The 20638-nt window shown below is 42.1% G+C and overlaps 1 protein-coding gene across 1 annotated transcript; it reads right to left on the bottom strand.

The window, feature by feature from the left end:
- Positions 1–8918: 8918 nt before the first annotated feature.
- LOC149959185 (uncharacterized) lies at positions 8919–14368 on the bottom strand. The gene is made up of 4 exons (XM_090167361.1): positions 14293–14368; positions 10831–10970; positions 9574–9956; positions 8919–9501 (listed from the first exon to the last, which is right to left on the bottom strand). Exons 1-4 carry the CDS (start codon positions 14366–14368, stop codon positions 8919–8921), a joined length of 1182 nt encoding a protein of 393 aa, XP_090023487.1.
- Positions 14369–20638: the final 6270 nt, after the last annotated feature.

Raw genomic sequence — 20638 nt, 5'->3', positions numbered from 1 at the left:
TTTTGAAATAGAACGACAATTAGGGGAACGTTTTATTTTCGCTCGCTCTCCGAGAAGTTCGATAAAGGAACGAATCTTCTGTGAATTTTGAAATAGAACGACAATTGGGGGAACGTGTTATTTTCGCTCGCTCTCCGAGAAGTTCGATAAAGGAACGAATCTTCTGTGAATTTTGAAATAGAACGACAATTGGGGGAACGTGTTATTTTCGCTCGCTCTCCGAGAAGTTCGATAAAGGAACGAAACTTCTGTAAATTTTGAAATAGAACGACAATTGGGGGAACGTGTTATTTTCGCTCGCTCTCCGAGAAGTTCGATAAAGGAACGAAACTTCTGTAAATTTTGAAATAGAACGACAATTGGGGGAACGTGTTATTTTCGCTCGCTCTCCGAGAAGTTCGATAAAGGAACGAAACTTCTGTGAATTTTGAAATAGAACGACAATTGGGGGAACGTGTTATTTTCGCTCGCTCTCCGAGAAGTTCGATAAAGGAACGAAACTTCTGTAAATTTTGAAATAGAACGACAATTGGGGGAACGTGTTATTTTCGCTCGCTCTCCGAGAAGTTCGATAAAGGAACGAAACTTCTGTGAATTTTGAAATAGAACGACAATTGGGGGAACGTGTTATTTTCGCTCGCTCTCCGAGAAGTTCGATAAAGGAACGAAACTTCTGTAAATTTTGAAATAGAACGACAATTGGGGGAACGTGTTATTTTCGCTCGCTCTCCGAGAAGTTCGATAAAGGAACGAAACTTCTGTGAATTTTGAAATAGAACGACAATTGGGGGAACGTGTTATTTTCGCTCGCTCTCCGAGAAGTTCGATAAAGGAACGAAACTTCTGTAAATTTTGAAATAGAACGACAATTGGGGGAACATGTTATTTTCGCTCGCTCTCCGAGAAGTTCGATAAAGGAACGAAACTTCTGTAAATTTTGAAATAGAACGACAATTGGGGGAACTTGTTAATTTCGCTCGCTCTCCGAGAAGTTCGATAAAGGAACGAAACTTCTGTGAATTTTGAAATAGAACGACAATTGGGGGAACGTGTTATTTTCGCTCGCTCTCCGAGAAGTTCGATAAAGGAACGAAACTTCTGTGAATTTTGAAATAGAACGACAATTGGGGGAACGTGTTATTTTCGCTCGCTCTCCGAGAAGTTCGATAAAGGAACGAAACTTCTGTGAATTTTGAAATAGAACGACAATTGGGGGAACGTGTTATTTTCGCTCGCTCTACGAGAAGTTCGATAAAGGAACGAAACTTCTGTAAATTTTGAAATAGAACGACAATTAGGGGAACGTTTTATTTTCGCTCGCTCTCCGAGAAGTTCGATAAAGGAACGAATCTTCTGTGAATTTTGAAATAGAACGACAATTGGGGGAACGTGTTATTTTCACTCGCTCTCCGAGAAGTTCGATAAAGGAACGAAACTTCTGTAAATTTTGAAATAGAACGACAATTGGGGGAACGTGTTATTTTCGCTCGCTCTCCGAGAAGTTTGATAAAGGAACGAAACTTCTGTAAATTTTGAAATAGAACGACAATTGGGGGAACGTGTTATTTTCGCTCGCTCTCCGAGAAGTTCGATAAAGGAACGAAACTTCTGTGAATTTTGAAATAGAACGACAACTGGGGGAACGTTTTATTGCAAGTTTCACCAATCGAGTTAAGTAAAGGAATCTTCACATTCCAAAATAGGAGTCATGTTTAAGAATGAAATAAGGATGCATTTGGATGACGTCTTATTTAACAAATAAATAAGTCAGCAAAAAATATCGTTACCCAAATTTATTTGTTACGTTTAAATATAACTTAATCAAGACTTATGTTAACCTAATAAATTTAATGAATTTGGGAGTAAATGTCTCACTTAAATAAGATTTAATTAAATTCTAAAAATGTCTTATTTTGACAGCATCAATTTCGTTTCGATGAAATTGAAATATCGGTTTATTTGAGACTGCAATAAATGTAATTTTAAGGTTAAATACAGCCTTAAAATTAAAAACATGAAGGCTCTTCAATTAGGTTTAATACTACAGCCTTATTAACCACTAAAAATAAAAAACAAATACTGGGTATAATATTATCATTTGAAATATAAAATAGTTTTCAAAAAGCATTAACAATACAAAGATTTACTTAATTTGAGGCGCAATAACACTAACTGAACTCTTATATTTGTTTCATTTTTCCAGTTATAATTCTGTTTAAATGAAGTCTTAATAAGTTTTAAATAAAATCTATAATGGAAGTAAATTCAATATAATATGTATATCTGATATATTAAGTTTAAAATAACTTAAATCAGTGGCGGCGACAGGACGTTTTTATTAGTAGATTAATAATTGTTATCAGTTATCGGGCCCCTTTTATGTTTTAAAGGGAATATAATCCCCAACAAATTAAAAAATTCAATCCTCAATCAACCACTAAGGAGCATGTATCAGAATTTGTAGCCCGGTGTACCGGTAATATTGAAACCACACCACCGGAGGTCTATCATCAGAATGCCCTACGCCAGCGTCCACAAGCCCGGACAGGTGACAAAACCAGCATGGGCAGTAGAACCCTACTACTGATGATCGCACCCTTGACGCAAGCCGTTCAACCCAGCAGAAGGTGCAGCAATGGTTCGACGAGCTCGCCACTTCGCACACAGCAGTGGGATTGAGAGCGGATGCTCTATAAACTCCGGACGACACCCTACCTATGAAGGGAGAGAGTCAAACCCTTTGGAGAGAGCTCCTAAAGAGCACACAGCAGCCCAAGTAACCCGGCACTTCTGGCACCGGAGATCCCGGTGGACCCCAAAAAGTCGGGAAACAGGACCGCCATGCCCGCATTTGGAGGCCCGCCGCCCCACAGCAGGCTACTCAATCCGCCGAGGCGGCCAGTTTGCCTGGACCCTCTCCGTTATCATGAGCCGAAGATCAGTATCCAGCCCAAACCTGATCTAAGTCGGAGGTGGAGATAGGATCATTTGAACGGAGCTAACATCTCCCAGTGCGTCACCGCACTTATGGGTTACAAGAGCCGGACCCTGACTCCCCGGTAAAGCCAATAGTTATTGCACACTCCGACCCCTAAGGAGCACCGAGAATGTCAAGATCGAGAATGTAATAATAATAAAGTGTCATTACAAATTTCAGATACGGGGTCCCTAAAGTCGATTTGAGGGCCTCTAATTAATTGAAAATAAGCTACTGCCTGCCTAACCTACCCACGGCGCAGCCACTGCCTTTAATTCGATTGAAAAAAGGTCAAAATACCTTAGATAAAACATAAAATGTGCAGTGTAAGTTATCCTTATTTAGAATAAAATTTGAGGCTCAAATTACACTTATTTTTATTTCATTCTTAAATGATCCTGATTTTTAGTAAACATTCCGTTTTACTCAAGTCCTAAATAACATTTAAAATAGTACTGTCAAAAGAGTATATTCAGTATTAAATAAATCAGAAAAGTTAAGCTTAAAAATGGTCTTGAATTAGGTTTACAATTCAGCATTTTTATAATTTAATTTAAGGTTCAAATAAGACCTATTTTATTCTTAAAAGTGTCTGAGGTTTAAGTACATATTCGGTTTTATTCAAGTCTTAAATAAGATTTGAAATGGTACTGTAGTAAAAGCTAATTCAGTATAAAATAAATCTCAAAAGCTAAGCTTAAAACAAGTCTTGAATTAAGTTAAAAAAGGTCTAATTACACTCGATGAAAACTAAATCACGCAGTGTAACTTATTCTTATTTCAACCTTGGTAAAGTCTTAATTTAAGATACACAATAAATTATAAAAGACATTGGTCTTAACCAATATTAATATTGTTGGTTGTTGGAATCGAAATTTCGTTTCTGAATTAATCATTACATAAAAGTTCCGTCAAATCTATCTTTTATCAACTTTAATTCCCTTCGATAATGTTGCATGGTTCGCCCTTACCAAAACAGGAGACTTATTTTTGGCTGTAATAAGAATCAATTGGGATTTAAGAAGTAGTCTGAAAATAAAATTTCAACAAGTTATATTTTCAAATACCAATTTTGACACTCAAAAAGACTTAATTAGCTCTCTGTTTGTTTTAAATCAAGTGTAAAAGAAGACTTGTATAACACTGGAAGATGAGTATTTTAGGCGAGGGGTAAGGCACTCTGCGAACTCGGTGTAAACTGCCGTACCTTTGACAGTGCTAAATGGAACTCGCGAACTCTTGAAAATATGTACCTTTAACAGTGCTAAATGCACGAACTCGGTGTACAGATTATATGAGACTGCCTTACCCCTCGATTTTAGGAATACATAAATCTTAAGAATGAACATATAAACAAATCTTGAATTCGTTTCAAAAGTAAACTTAGGAACCTGGATGAAATAAATATATAGTATAAAATATCCTTATTTTAAACTTGAAGTAGTCTTTAAATAAGATTGGCATTACAGCGTTTTTAAAAATAAATTTAAAACTCAAATAAGTCTTAAATAGCTATTAACTACGACTGTTTTTATATTCTTTCCCATCAAGTGTAAAATAAGACTTAAACATAAATCTCAAATATAAGATATGAAAGAGTCTTGAATTAGATTTAAAAATACAGCCTTAATAACATAAATGAAATACAAAAATGGAATGTAAAATATCCTTACTTAAACCTTGAAATATTCTTTATATAAGATTGGCAGTACATTGTTGATAAAACTAACTTTGACGCTCAATTAATGAATTTAACAAAATGTTTCTCTTGGCACTTTCAACAAAAGTTGTTGGTTACAGCAATTGTTCTTCATTTTGTGCCTTAAGATTTCCGTTAAGCTCTAGTGGCATAGACAAGGGGGCTTCCGTGTCCCAACCCCCTTTGGGCATACCTTTGACTTAACTTAATGTTCATATCCTTTTTTACACCTATGAACCTTTACATTTATTGCAATTGCGTAAACCGTTTTGTGGGTAAATTCAAATCATTTATGATTTATTATTTAAACGCAAAAAATTGTAAAGCCGAAACGGTTTTCTTTATAACCTAAAAAAATTTTCATAATGGACTTAACAATTTCTTATTTGTATAAATTAGCTCTAAATCGCATAACTTAGTTCGTTCCTAGAAAACCGATTATTATTTGAATGTTCATTCGTATAAACGGCGCCCCATACACAATTTGGTATAAAATCCAATAGTTTTTTATTTTATACTAAGGAATTTGAAACCAAAATATTAGTATTGTTTCCATTAGGTTTATCGCTAAATAAGAAGATCAACGGCTTGAAGAGTGTGGTTTTATTGGCTCTATGTCCATTGTAACATAAATCCTAAATGAGTATCGAATTTAGTAGGAAATAAATGTGCTTACAAGCCGTCATCATACGCATTTATGGATTTAAGCTAATATCAGAGATCCTGGCAGTTATAGAGATGCGAAACTCCGTCGAAAACCTGACAAAAAAATGCAAGCATCAGCGCCGCCCTTCGGCCGGAAGGAAGCGCCCGTTTCAAGCCGAGAGACGCAAAAATTGTAAACAACAGTAACAATCCTAGGATCTCTGCGATTACTCCCCACGTACAGGCGTCGCTGCGATCGACAAAAATTTGAAAAAAACTGGTTTGCTTAGGGTATAGGGAGTTTCGCATCTCTATAACTGCCAGGATCTCTGCTAATATCTTGAAACATAATAAATTAAATTATTGTTTAAATGAAGGCCAAATTTGCTGTCATGTTAATTGAGACTAAAATATGCATTAGTTTTGCAGTTAGATTTGATCTTACAATGTGCATTATATAAGCAGTTTAAATTGATTCTTTCAAATGCATTGTTTTTCAGTTTAATTTGAGACCGCCATATGCATTAGTTTTGTAGTTTAAATTGATACTAACATATGCATTATTTTTGCAGTTTAAGTCGAGACTAAAATATGCATTGTTTTGCATAGAATTGAGAATAAAATTAATATTATATTTGCAGCTAGTAATAAGTTTAAAATAACCCTAGTAATATACGCTAAAATTTAATCTTATACATGCCTTCTTTTTCATCTTAAACAAGACTAAATTTAAAGGGGAAATATCAGACTTCAATTAAACTGAAATGAACCTTTATTAGGAGTCTTAAATAAGACTATCCCAGAGCTGAAATAAATCTTAAATTAGGTTGTATGTGGCAGTTTCAAAAAGGAATAATAATAATCAGATAGGCTAATACCCTTGGCACCACCTTAAGCCTAAGTCATCAAGCGACTTTCAAAGCCATTAATTCCGGTGGCCGGGTTACAATGCGTAGGAGGGTGGTGGCAAGCCCTTCATGCCACGCGAGCCAACAGCTCCCAACACTAACTATAACCGTTAACCTCGACCAGGTTTTATGAAAGGGGAAACCGAAGAACCCGGGGAAAACCCCTTAAACCAAGTTTTAATTTTGCTAACTGGTTTGAAACTTAAGCAAACCAAAATATAGCAATCTTAAATAAGTCTCGATTTTCACTCCAAATATGAATGTGTTAACTCTGAAGCCAGGATATATTTGGCAGCTTAAAAGGAGTCTGTTTTTATACTAAAAATTGCAACTTCGCTTTTGGTAAAGGTATTCACAAATAATTGAATTTTAAATCTAAGACTTAATAAAAACTTAATTATGGATGTATTTGGGAATGTGGCAGATTTAAAAACGTCTTAGCGAAGTTTGTTTAAACAAACTTATTTAAAACTTAAATTCATATCTATCGTGCAACCGAATGTAAATCTAAATTTAGTATAAAAGTATGTATGAATTACGTCTGACTTAAGGATGTATTTGGGACTGTGGCAGTCTTTTTTAAGATCAACAAATACAGTTTTAATTTTCGTAATGGTTGTCATAATAATTTTATTGACAAGTATACATGTATATATACATAAATTGATAAGGTGAAAGGATTCTTAAGCGAAGACGTATCACTAGGTTTTTCGTATAGGAAATTTAATTTTTCCAATGGATTTCCCTAAAATCTGGAATTTGCTCATCGGGTATGATTTTCGTCAACCCTTTCACTCTTCGAAACTTTAATCTGACCTCGCAACAATCAAAATTTAAGCAATGTCGAGGGTGACCCCGAAGACGGCTTGTAGTTGGTTTTTAGCGTCCGCGTATGTAGCGGGTTCGGCGTCCAGGCAAATGTTCTCCCAGTAGTCGGCAGCGCGGCCGGTCAGGTATTGGCCGAGGAACGCTGGTTGCAAGTCGTCAGTCCACCCTTGAATACGAGCGAGACGTTCAAATCGTTGGAGCCATCGTCCGAGATTTTCGTCCGGGTGGCCGGAGAAGACGGGGAGCATAAGCGGTTGACTCATCTTGGCTGGGCGGTGCGAGAGCGGGGGAAAAAAATGTTGCCCGGCGCCTCCACCACTGAAACAGTGTATTTGGGTTTGAAGACTTTATTAGTTCTTAAGAATACAGGAGTTGTAAAAGATTCGGGCACGTCGTGGTCGGAGATCATAACAACGGCTCACGGCGGTCGAAAATTCTCGAGCGGGCGGCAGCGTTGACGGCTGGGTAAGCGGCGGTAAAGGTTCTAGGACGGGCGGCGTTGGTGGTCGAGGAAGCGGCGAAGTGTTCCCTCCTGCTGGCGGTGGCGGCAGCGGTTCTGGTCGGTGCTGGCTACATCGTGGTCGGTTGTAGGGGTTGTTCGAGTCCCACTCCTCTTCTGTCTCTGATGGACCGGCGACAGGGGCCTTTATACCCCAGTAAGTGAGCGGGGGAAGTTCGAGTGGGGGGGAATAGTCGGCTCCGTGACTTCCAGGCCGGTTCGCGGTGTTTTCCCCGGGGCCCGGATGATCGTCCACGGGATTCCCCATCTGGGCTGCTGGCGTTTCCCAGGTGTCCGTTACAATATATAAAATCTAAAGTTTGTTTGTTGGTTTGTATGTATGTTTGTATAATGGTTTGTTACTCTTTATGCACGCCCAAGATAATTGTCCGATTCGCACGAAATTTGATCTGCGGCGTTGTGGCGCCTGCCGTCAGGGTTTAAAGGTGTCTTGAGTTTGCTAACCTTCGTAGTTTTTGCCCGCGGGCCCAATAATCCGTGACCGCAAGACCGAAGCACCTTGACCTAGCGCTGTCAAGAGACGCGGGTATTCTCTCGCTCCCCGGGCCGGGGTAGACTTTGGATAGAATATAATTTATTGAAATGAGTTACATAAAAAGCGCAAGCGCTTATTGTGTCAGCATCGTTTACAAAAACAAAACAAAAGAGAGACAAAAAAACGAAAAGTAGGAACGGATTAGGTCCATCCCATACATTTTTCCAATCTAGTTTTAAAAGCACCAACTGAAGATCGCGATTTTACAGCAGACGGGAGAGAGTTCCAAGAATTTACCACACGATGGGTGAAGAAATTTCGTTTGGATGACGTGACACATCTGGTTTAAAATATTTTTGGAGCATTTCTACCGCTCCAAACCACTTTAAAGAATTTATCTTTGGGCAGATCCTATAGCCCATGCAAGAGTTTAAAAGTCTCAACTAAATCAATCCGCAAACGTCTGGTTGCTAGCGATTGCATTCCGAGCCTTTTCAAGCGTTCTTCGTACGAGCACTGGCGAAAGCGAGGAACCATCTTGGTAGCTTTACGTTGCACACGCTCAAGACACTATGTCCTTAATCAAATGCGGACTCCATTTACTGGAACAGTATTCAAGGTGCGGGCGTACATGCGTGTTGTATAGAATCTTGACCGATTTCTCATCGAGACGAGAAAAAGAGCGCCTTAGTAGGTGGAGAACATGGGACGCCCTTGCCACTGCCGCACGAACGTAGACGGTGGGGCCCATAAGACTCGAGACTTGAACACCCAAACCACGGACCTGGTCAGTGGGAACCAAAGGCCGACCGGACGAGTGGTAGGTAAAGCGTGGATTAGTTTTACAGAGGTGCAAGACCGTAGACTTAGTAGCGTTGAAGCTCAAGGAATTGGTGCTGGCCCAGGCCTCCACGGCAGTGAGATCCTCCTGAAGGGTGCGGCAATCCGCTTGAGTACGAATTCGGCTTCCTACTTTGTTGTCGTCTGCAAACAGACGAATGTTTCACAGCCATGGGCAGATCGTTGATGAAAATAACAAATAGCACAGGGCCCAAGACTGAGTCCTGGGGGACCCCGCTGGTGACCGGTTGAACCACGGTGGTAAATGCGCTGGCCAAAAAAGCGCCTATCCAGTTGATAAGTGTTGGCGGAACTTCCAGATGGCGCAGCTTGAACAGCAACAAGGAGTGCGGGACCGTGTCAAAAGCTTTTTGAAGATCTAAGTAAATTAAATCGTAGTCGTGGCCGTCATCCAACGCGTCATAGACCTCGTCGAACGTTGCCAAGAGATTTGTGAAACACGACCGCAGGAGAAAAAAACCATGTTGTGTGGCAGAGAAGAAACCGCGGCTATCCAGGTGAGCGACAACCGAATCTCCCACAGAGGTTTCCAGATTCTTGCAAGGAATGCACGTGAGACTGATTGGGCGGAAGTCTTCCACTTTGCGACTGTTAGGTTAATTTTTCAGAGGAATGACGTCAGCCTTTTTCCAAATAGACGGTAGAATACCCGTAGACAACGATTGCTCGTAGATAACGAGCAGAGGGCCAGTCAGAATTGAGGCACCTTCTTTTAGGAGACGAGGATGGACTCCATCCGGACCGGAAGATTTATCGATTTTAATGTGCGACAAAGATCGCTTGACTAGGCTGTATGTCAACCCAACCGGATGGGGTTCGGTGGAGGATTTGGGCTCAGAAAGCGGAGCGAAATCGCCGAGAAAGGCCGCTTCGGGGTGAGGCTCAGGGCGAAAGACCGATAGGAAGAAGTTACTCATGAGACCAGTGATGGTAGTAGGATTACCAGACACCTGTCCATCAGGAAGTTCCAGGACCACAGGAGGAGCGCTGTGCTTAGTATTCCGTCCAACGTAGTCGAAGAACGCCTTGGAGTTCGAACCTACCTGTTCGACGAGGCGGGATTCATAACTATATTTGGCTTTTCAAATACGGGAGAGGAGAGCATTGCGGTGAACCGAATACTGATGACCAATATCGGATTTTCGATGTGTACGGTAACGATGAAATGCCCGACGCTTGGCCAGGATTAGGGCCTGAGTATCTTTGGTCCCCCAGGGTTCACGACGAAGTTTATTGGTGTTGCATGGCGTAGGAGTAGAGACTGGAACCGCTTCAGCTCGTGCTGAGAAGATAATGTTTGTGAAACAGTTGTAGTTGTGATCAATGCTATTCTTAGGAGAGATAAGAGACCAGTCTTGGAGGCGCAATGCGGCTCTATAAAGTTCGTAGTCCCCACGGCCGTAAATGTATTTAGGTTCCGAAGGCAAGGCAACGTCTGATCCATCAAACAAATTGTATGCAATTTGAAATAGCAGAGTGGCGTAATCTCTTTTCCCAAGTGGAGCATTAATTTTCAAAGACGAGACATGATCCCAGTCAAAGGTAAGGACCAAATCCAATATATTAGTCTGATCAGTTCCGCGATACCGAGTTGGCCATCGACGTGTTGGTGCAAGAGGGCTTCCCGACAGGTCTGAATAAATTTGTAATCAAACGACCGCATGCCTCGCGAAGTTACAGAGTTCATCCAGTCGATAGAGGGAGCGTTGAAGTCCACAAGGATAACCACATGATCACCCAATCGACAAACTCGGCTGATGGTGTTCAATAACAGTTTATCAAAGTCGGCGGAAGCAGACGGGGAACGATAGCATAAAAACCACAAAAACAGGAACGAGCGTACAGGTCGGAATCGGCAGACTAAGATGTTGCTAGACGATAAAGTTGCGTTGAAACTTCCTTCCCAGATGCTCTCACATGCACGAGACAGCGGCCTTTACGAGAGGAAGAATCACAACGAAAAGAATCGTATCCTTGAAGAGCAAAGGCGGTGTCAGTAATGTCCTCGTGAAGCCAAGACTCAGTGATAGCAATCATATCGGGGCTGTCACGAAATACTACAGGTCGCAATTCGGTTAACTTGCTTAGAATCGATTCAGCGTTAGTGGATAAAAACGTAAGAGCAGTAGGGATGGTATCCGCGAGGGCAGGTTACACCATAGGAGCTATGGGAATGGTAGGTACGGGATGGAATGTTGGTGCAAAAGGTGATAATCCGGAAATCAAGATAGTTGAAGGCGAGATTAGGTTGTGGTCGCATAGTCCTACCTAGATTTGTATGCCCATTTTACGCTCAACATATAAGTGTGACACTGTAAATCAGAATTTTCTTAAATTATCGCCGAATCCTACTAATTGGACTGCAGTCGCGTAGCAAAAAAATTCAGTTTAAGTGGGTTACTGGGCGTTTCGGCTAGTCTAAAATAAAGTGATGAAAAATTGGCACCTGACGGAAACATTAATCCCACTGTGAAATGAACTTACATATTTAAATATTTTGAAAACCTAGAGGGAGTCTGCCTATAAAGCTAATAACCTTAGGATTATCGGGATATGCACATTTCTCAGGTATACGTATATTATACACTTCCGCTGCAGCTTTGTTATTATTGGGTTTCAAAAATGTTATCAAATGTATATATCCACTCAACTCATACGCCTTTAAAAATAATATTAATTGTAGGCTTACAGGTGATAGTTCTTCGCATTCCTAATATGTAATTATATTTTTGGTATAGATCCCGCATTGTAACTATTGTGAATATTGCCAGCAACTACAATGCCCGTGAGAAGTCGGGATTTATAGGTGACCGTCGCTATCACTTGGGTGTCGAAAATCGGGATTTGGGTTTGATGATTTTCTATTTGGGTTTGCTGGTTCTCTGGGAGAGTAATGTTTTATTTGGCCGACTGAATAAAACGAATATCTCTGTTAAAAGGTATTTCAAAATATCATCACACAAAGGCATAATTTAGTACTTCAGAAGGGTCGCAACCAGAAATTCTTATTTTTGTTTCTAAATAGCCACCTTTTTTAACAGTGTAGCCCCTTTTGGTACACACAATCCTGTAGATCACATTTAGTTATTAATTCTGATCATTCTTAAGTATCACACTTATTTGCTACTTCTGGTCCTTATTTGTTGCAATGTTTTTAATTTTTAAGTGTCACACTTATTTATGATCTCTGGTCATACGTTGTATTGATAAGTATAACACTCATTGGTTATTTGTAATAAGTGACTCACTTATATTTACTTCTGGACATACGTTGTACAGTGTACAATCAGTACGACGCGGGAGACTCTCGGGTGAGAGAGAGAGAGATAAATTATTCACCAAGGGACCCCCCATACTTACCCCCAAGTGGAAAATTTACCGAGGAACCGGGTACATTTTAGGACTCGGAATCAAAACCGGAAGCGACAATATCAAATTTTAATTACCTCAACCGGGACCACGACCACGACCGATAAATTAAAAATTTAAGAACCGTAACCGTAATCGGAACCGATAAAGCGAAAATTTAAGAACCGGAACCAGAACCGAGATAATCCAAAAAAGTGGAACCGTTGCATCCCTTCTAGACTCTTCAGGTGGATTATAATTTGTGTACACTTACCTTATGATTAGGAATTTGCCGGGGAGAGGTTAAGCCCATTACCGACGTTGAGGGATTTGGTATACTTCACTTACGGTCCTTGTTTTTCAACCAAACCACGACACCAATAACTGTATTTTCATTTATAGTTTATAAATCCAAATTAATATATCCCAATTTTGGAATTGAATTAATAAACATTATTTCTAAAATTGAATTAGTAAATCGTAATTTTGCAATGCCCTTTGGCCAATAAGAAGTCTTGAGTTTTTTAAAAGGTACTTCCAAAAGAGAAATTGCCTAAATCACGTAGCACTTTGCAATAGGCCTTTTTATAATATAACACGAACAAATAAATGTATAAAAGCGTTTTATCTTACAGCGTGCGCGTTGGCACCGTTCTAGTTACGGCACTGAACAGTGCGATGAATCTAACGTAATCACGTGACCTCTCTTTTTTATATAAAGAACCTTTCTACCTCTGATATAAATTTTATTTTAGCGACGATAACCGAACGGCATAGAAAACGCGTCTTTCATTTAGCGAATGGTTTACAAAATGATTAATAACTGACTTTTTTTTGAGATACACAAACATCGGTGTCGACCCGAGACTTAGACACCAGCACACTCACTATAACTGATTAATCAGGGTGAGATATGTGTAACGGCCACGCCAACGGGGGGATACGTGGGGACTGGGGTGGGGATACCCGTGGCGGAAGTATCCCAACCACCCGTTGGGGGATTGGTAGTCGTCCTCACACGGCCTTCCACAAACTCTGCCTCCCGGACGCCTGGGATTACAGGAGTGAGCCACTACTCCCGGCCTTATTAACTGACCTTAGCGATAATTATTTTATTTAACAAATTGAAACTAGCTCAAATTTTGGTTGTCTGACGAGAAATGAGAGCTAACGATTATGCGGAAAAGCGGATTGCAAACAACTCGTGAACGAGCGGCTCTCGAAAAATCTAGGTGACCAGTCCCTCTATGCGTACGAAAATTCTAGAGACGTTTGTTTCCCGAGCTATTATTCCAAAACTCCTTCTAGAGACGCTCGATTAAAAACTGAAATTCCAAAGCTCGTTCAATAGAGACTTTCGCTCTTGTTCGAAATGTTCGTTGTAATTCCGCTCTCGCTCGCGAACGGCTGCCGTAGAACGTTAGAAGGCGCTTCAGATTCAGTGAGCGAGATTTTTCAAAACGAAATATTTCGAAAAATGCCCACCATAGCATTTTATTTAAAGAAATTTAAACTAGCACTAAATTTCGTTGTCTGACGAGAAATGAGAGCGAACGATTCTGCAGAAAAGCAGATTCCGAACAACTCCTGGATAAGCGGCTCTCGAAATTTTTAGAGGGTGGTCGCTCTAATCGTACGAAAATTCTAGGTTAGAACTGAATGAGATCCCACGGCCAAAAGATTGGTTCGCTTATCGAACTATTTTTCCAAAATTCGTTTTAGAGACGTTCGCTTAGCGAACTATTGCTACGGAGGGTGGCTATTACGTCACCTTCTTTCGCCAGGACGACGCCGATCTTTGTCTTGATGCTGATCTTCAGGTGGGAGACAAGCGTTTTGATGTGTCTGGTATTGCGAGGAAGACAGTCATTGTCAATATCATTGTCTTACCATGCGAGATAAAAGGGGAAATAAAAATGACGAAGGTGTTTATTTTGGTCTGCGGTCGGTCAAGGTTCGTCTTGCCGAATGCGTTAGTTCCTTACCGTACGACTTAAAATAAAGAACGTCCTTGGTCGGGAGACTTTTTACCGAGTTCGTCATAACTCCCAGAGTAAAGTTTGTAATGGGTGTCTTTCATCCAGCCACCTCTACAAGGAATGCCCATCTTTTATTTGTTTTCGATGTAAGAAGCAGGGCCATATGGCTCGGGTCTGCCCCACTCGGTCTACGATCATTGAGTCGAGGGAGACTGACGATGAAGCCAGTTCCGGAATTATCGGTACTTATCGCTCTAACGATCAAAATGTACGAAAATTCTAGAGACGTTTGTTTCCCGAGCTATTATTCCAAAACTCCTTCTAGAGACGCTCGATTAAAAACTGAAATTCCAAAGCTCGTTCAATAGAGACTTTCGCTCTTGTTCGAAATGTTCGTTGTAATTCCGCTCTCGCTCGCGAACGGCTGCCGTAGAACGTTAGAAGGCGCTTCAGATTCAGTGAGCGAGATTTTTCAAAACGAAATATTTCGAAAAATGCCCACCATAGCATTTTATTTAAAGAAATTTAATGATACTGGTGCCGCCAATGGTGGTGACGACGTGGAGAAAAATGAAGTAGCTCCTAGCGTGAAGGACTCGGGTAAACGAGTCCTGCCTTTTACTAGTTGGCCGGACGCTGATAAACGACATCCTCCACCTAAGAAGACGAATGTGGTTTCCAAGGATCCGAAGACTAATTCTTCGGACACTCCCCCATCGTAGTCGCTTCCAATTTTTGTTACCCCCGTCACCAACTCGTATAATTCCGCTAAGAATCGTAACAGTTAACGTCAACGGTCTTCGGAACCTTGACAAGATGGGGGAACTTATTTTTTTTATAGACGCGTACGACGTGGTCGTGTTTTTTGGGATAATGATCCAGTTCCCACTTTTTGCGGGGTAGCGACATCTTTTCGTGCCGGCCTTGACAATATTTCTTCGCGGGTTTTTCGTAGTGGTTGCGGGCGTTTTTTATCTGTCTCCGCGCTCGTTGACGATTTACCTTTGGATTTTGCGAATATCTACGCGCCGAATGACGAATCGGCGCGAACAGCGTTTTTGTCTACTGCGAAATAATGGTGCGCTATTTTACCTCGTCCGATTATTGCGGGTGATTTTAACGATGTTTTAAGCTATAATCTCGATCGCCGCCCTACTTCCAAGGCCCGCCCTGTTTGTCAGCCTTCGTCACTTAAATTGTGGTCTGTGGGACTGGATCTTCACGATCCCTGGCGCGCGTCTCACCAAGATCACTTTGATTACAATGTCACGTATTGATTATCTATTTGCCCGCCTTACGGATGCCCATAATTGTTCACGATGTCTCATTTCGCCCATCTCTTTTTCCGATCATAAAACCGTGTCTCTTGTTTTTTATCCTAGTGGTGTTCAACGCGGTCCTGGGGTTTGGGCATTTAATTCTACTTTACTGGAAGAGGATCGTTTTCGCAACGGCATCCAGCGTATTGTTAATCTGAGTCGCGACACTATAGAGTACCGCGAGAACATATTTAGCTGGTACGAGAACCTTAAAGTCACTATCAAGGACTACGCTATCTTCTATGGTAAAGTTCGCGCTCAGAAGTTACGGAATTCGCGGTCTGCTCTGATAGAGCGGATTTCGGGTCTCGTGGCGCGTCACGCCAATGATCCGAGCTGCCCGTCGGAATTGTTAGTAGCGAAGCAGTCGCTTGCGGATTTCGATGCTGGGGTAATTCGGGGACAGGTTCTTCGCGCCAAGGCAGATTTTCAAGAATTTGGAGAAAGACCTACGCGTTATTTTTTGCGTTTGGAGACCCACCGCCAGGGCATTAAGTCAATTGGTCGTTTGGTTTCTAGCTCTGGTGAGGTGTTACGTGACGGGGTTCTTATCCGTAACGAAATATTCGAGTCTTACAATGCCCTTTACACCAACGAGCCTATCTGCGAGGAACAGTGTTGCCGTTTTACTGACCTAGTCCGTAACCGTGTTGATGCCGTTGATAGCTCTGCCCTTGAGCAACCGGTTGCTTGGGGGGAAATCGAACACGCCTTGGGTTCTATGAAGAACAATAAGAGTCCAGGTCTTGATGGTTTAACGGTGGAGTTTTGGCGCTCTTTTCTTCCTCTAATCAAAAACGAATATCTCGGTATGGTTCAAACTATCCGCGACCATGGGCACATTCCTCCCAGTATGAAAGTTGGTCTAATAGTTCTTGTGCCGAAAGCTGGTGACTTGTCGCTTTTAAAAAATTGGCGTCCCATTACATTGTTAAACACGGACTATAAAATTTTATCCAAGGTTTTCGCGCTTCGGCTTGCTCGACTGTTACCAAATATTACGTCACCGACTCAGACGGGAGCGGTTCACGGTGGGGATATTTCTTTCACTACAAGGATTTTGTCGGGTGTAACGGAGCTTCTGCGGATTCGTGGGGAAGGTGGTATTCTCGTACAGTTGGACCCCTTGAAAGCTTTCGATCGGGTGTCTTGGCCGTTTTTATTCGCATTATTAGCGGGGCTGGTTGTTTTAGGTGGCCGCTGTAGTGCTTAAGGCGGAGCAGCGGGGTACAAATACATATACTTATGTGTCAAAATCAACGGTCATTTAACTCCTCTGTTCTTGTTGGGTCGCTTGGTTCGTCAAGGTTGCCCTCTCAGCCCATTACTGTATATATTAGCTTCGGAACCATTGTTTAGCACAATACCGGCACTCCGTCTCTCTGCTCATTCGCTTTTGCCGAAACTCTTTCAACATATGGATGACACTACTATCGTATCTACATCAGAGACTGCTATCCCTCCGATATGCGAAGTTCTTTCGGATTTTGGTCAGGCTTCGGGTGCTAAATTAAACCCAGCGAAGTGTCAAGCGAAATGGCTTGGTCTTTATCACGGTCGGGATCTTCTCGTCTCGCGTGGTATAACTATCTCAAGTGCGCCTTTGAAGATTCTCGGCATTTGGATTGACTATGACTATGCCAATTTACCTCAACTTCAGTGGGAAGAGCGGTACAGAAAGTTTTGTCGCGTCTTGCGGTCTTGGAAGGGTCGTCCTCTATCTATCATTGGGAAAGTATTGGAGTTTTAAATCCAATGTTAATCAGCAGAGCTACCCTACACTAACTAACTAATGAAACTAGTAAGAAATCATAACGTAGTGATTTAAAAAAACAAACGTTTATTAAGAATGAGTACTTTACAAGATGAACGACATATTAGGAGTGACGTCAATAATAAACGCTTTAAGCGAATATATATACACATAAGGTTAAAAAATAGTAAGATAAGATTAGTGATTAAAAATATATCTTATTTACAATAAACATTTTTTAACCTATTAAAAAAACTAAACGAGAAAAGCCGATAACGCTTTTTATCTTCAACACTCGCCCTCGTTGACGACTTTCTCGTACTGCCGTAAACTGAGATTCTGACGGTGGCGGGTGAAGACTTCTTTAGGTAGTGGCTTAGTGAAAATGTCGGCCAGCTGTTCTTCACTCGGGACGTACATAACGTCGATGACGCCCTCTTCGACCAGTTCACGAATGTAGTACTGACGAATACTGATATGTTTCGTTCGGCGATGAAACTCAGGATTTCTGATGAGTTTAATGGCCCCTGCATTGTCGACTCGGAGTACGGGTACATCATCGTCTACGTTGAGACCCAGGAAAGACTTGATTCGTTCAATCCAGACGACATCTTTCGCCGCTTCAGTGGCAGCTACCAGTTCAGCCTCTGTGGTTGATAGGGCAACGGATTGTTGCTTTCTGCTCGCCCAAGTAACTGGAGTTGAGCCAATTAGGCATACGATCCCAGACGTTGAACGTCTTGTTTTCTCACAACCACCGTAATCAGCGTCGCTGTAGGGGATGGTTGTCATGCAATTCTCGGACTTGAATAAGAGACCCAGTGATTTGGTCCCTCTGAGATAACGAAAAATTCGTTTAACTCCATTCCAGTCAGCGACCTTTGGATTCGCCATTGCTTGAGACGCTCGATTGACTGCATATTCGATGTCAGGTCGTGTTCCTGTCGCTGCGTATCTGAGACTTCCAATGGCTGAGGCATATACGGTCGTTGACTCGAAACTCTCCTGACTTTGGTTGGTCGTGTCTGGACTGCCGATAGGAGTGCTCACTGGTTTACAGTCTTGCATGTTGAACCTTTCAAGAACCTTCTCGATGTAGGCGCTTTGGTGTAAGAATATGGAGCCGTCGCTTAACTGATCGATTTTAAGTCCAAGATACGTTGACGCTTTTCCGGTTATGATTTCGAATTCATCGCTGAAGTCGTGAAGAAAGTCATCAACTGCTTTGGTGGTACTGCCGGCAACCAATCCATCATCGACGTAGAGGATCAAGACCAAGAAAACGTCATTGGTTGAGTAAATATATAGACAGTGATCTCCATCAGCACTCTTGAAGCCATGGTTCTGAAGCGATTTGTCAATTCGTTCATTCCAACATCGTGGAGACTGTTTAAGACCGTAGAGACTTTTCTTTAACTTCCAGACTTGTCCACTACTATTGTCGAAACCTTCAGGTTGACGCAGATAAATTTCTTCGGATAGCTTCCCATGAAGGAATGCGGTCTTTACGTCGAATTGCCTGAGGTTGAGATTTTTCTGGGCAACTAGGTTGAGAAAGATTCGTAGTGTCTCGAATCGGGCAACTGGAGCGAAAGTCTCATTGAAGTCGATTCCCTCTCGTTGCGTAAAACCTTTTGCGACAAGCCGGGCTTTGTGCTTGACGATCGTCCCATCTTCATCATTCTTTGTACGAAAGACCCAACGATTTCCGATTATCTTGCGACCAGGTGGAGGATCAACCATTTCGTAGACGTCGTGTCTTTTCATTGCCGAAAGTTCATCTACCATCGCTTTCTCCCACTCGGCGGATTCGTTGCTTGAACGTGCTTCTCGTGCCGTTTGTGGTAACATGTCGCAGATGAGGAATGCTTTATTTGCTAGCTGGCAGCTCTGACATGGTTGGACTTTCCTTAGTGTTGAACGATCTCTAAGGACTGGACCGCTCTTCTCAGGTTGATTGTCCCGGACATTGTCAGAAAGAGACACTGTTGCCTCATTATGTCCGGTAGCCACGTCTTCCGACGCTTTGACGGATTTGGTTGTCTCGTCGTTTGAGTAGTCGGCAGCTCTGGTTGGCATGCCCGATGGTGCATTAGTGGCTCTGGCTGGTCCGTCTTTTGATGAGTTGGTGGCTCTGGTAGGCCAGTTTTCGCAAACGAAATCGTCGGTCGATTGCTCGCCCTGGCTGGAGGACTCCCCAGAGACAGGAATCCAGGAATCAGGAACGCACGTCTCGGGATTGAATTTGACATCTCGAGATCTTAGTACGTCGTCCAGCTCTGGAACATAAACTCGATATCCATCTGCATTGTCTTCATAGCCAACAAGGAAACCTTTATACGCCTTCCGAGACAGCTTCTTCCGCTTCTCTTTTGGTATGTGGACAAAGCACTCAGTGCCAAAGACACGCAGATGCTGGATCGATGGGTTTGTCTTCCCTGTCCACAATTCAAACGGCGTCTTCCCAGCAATGCATGTAGGTGCTGTTCGGTTCAGGACATAGACGGCTGTGTTCACCGCTTCAGCCCAGAGTTTCGGTGGTAAGTCCGATCTGGAATGCAACATGGCCCTTACAGACTCCATAATCGTACGATTTTCTCGTTCAGCGACCCCGTTCTGTTCGGGCGTGTATGGCATGGACTTGCGGTGATGTAACCCTTCTTGAGACGTCCATTGATGGAACTCTTCATTGACATATTCAGTCCCATTGTCCGTGACCAGCTCTTGTACTTTGTGATTGCGGGTTCGGCAAAAAGCAAGGAATTCTTTGAAACAATTGACGACTTCGGATTTCTTCGTTAGGAAATATACGGCTCGAACACTGGAATACTCGTCTTTGAATAGGAGGTAGTATTTCTTCCCTTTCATTGACGGTGTTGGTGATGGTCCCCAGAGATCTGAATGGATCCTTTCACCTGGTTTCGTAGCCTTCTCCAAACGAGTGCCGAAACTGTGCCTAGTCATCTTGCCGTAGACGCACCCTTCACAGAGCTTGTCAGACGTCTGGTTTAGAACTTCGTATCCGAGTCTCCGTAACGTCGCTGCTACATGCCGTTTATCCTGATGACCCATGCGTTCATGCCAGACTTGGAGATCTGCTTTCCGGTCATTTCTCGGATCTGCTGCGATGTGAGCGGAGCATGATGGCTGCATGACTTTAATATCCAGACGATACAGACTCTCGACCTTGCCAGGTACACAAAGGCTCCTTTTGCCTCCGACAACTTCATAGAGACCGCAAGAATTTGCTGTGACCTTGAACACCAGATTCTTGTTTCTCTTCATTGCGCTTTTTAGCGAGAAAACGTTGCAGGCAAAGTCATGGA

This window comes from Leiobunum rupestre, chromosome 2, assembly GCF_980474605.1.
Source record: "Leiobunum rupestre chromosome 2, qqLeiRupe1.1.hap1, whole genome shotgun sequence".
In the NCBI taxonomy this organism is placed as follows: Eukaryota; Metazoa; Arthropoda; class Arachnida; order Opiliones; family Sclerosomatidae; genus Leiobunum; species Leiobunum rupestre.
Note: the sequence above shows the minus strand (reverse complement) of the source record. Positions and strands in the feature narration are given on the sequence as shown.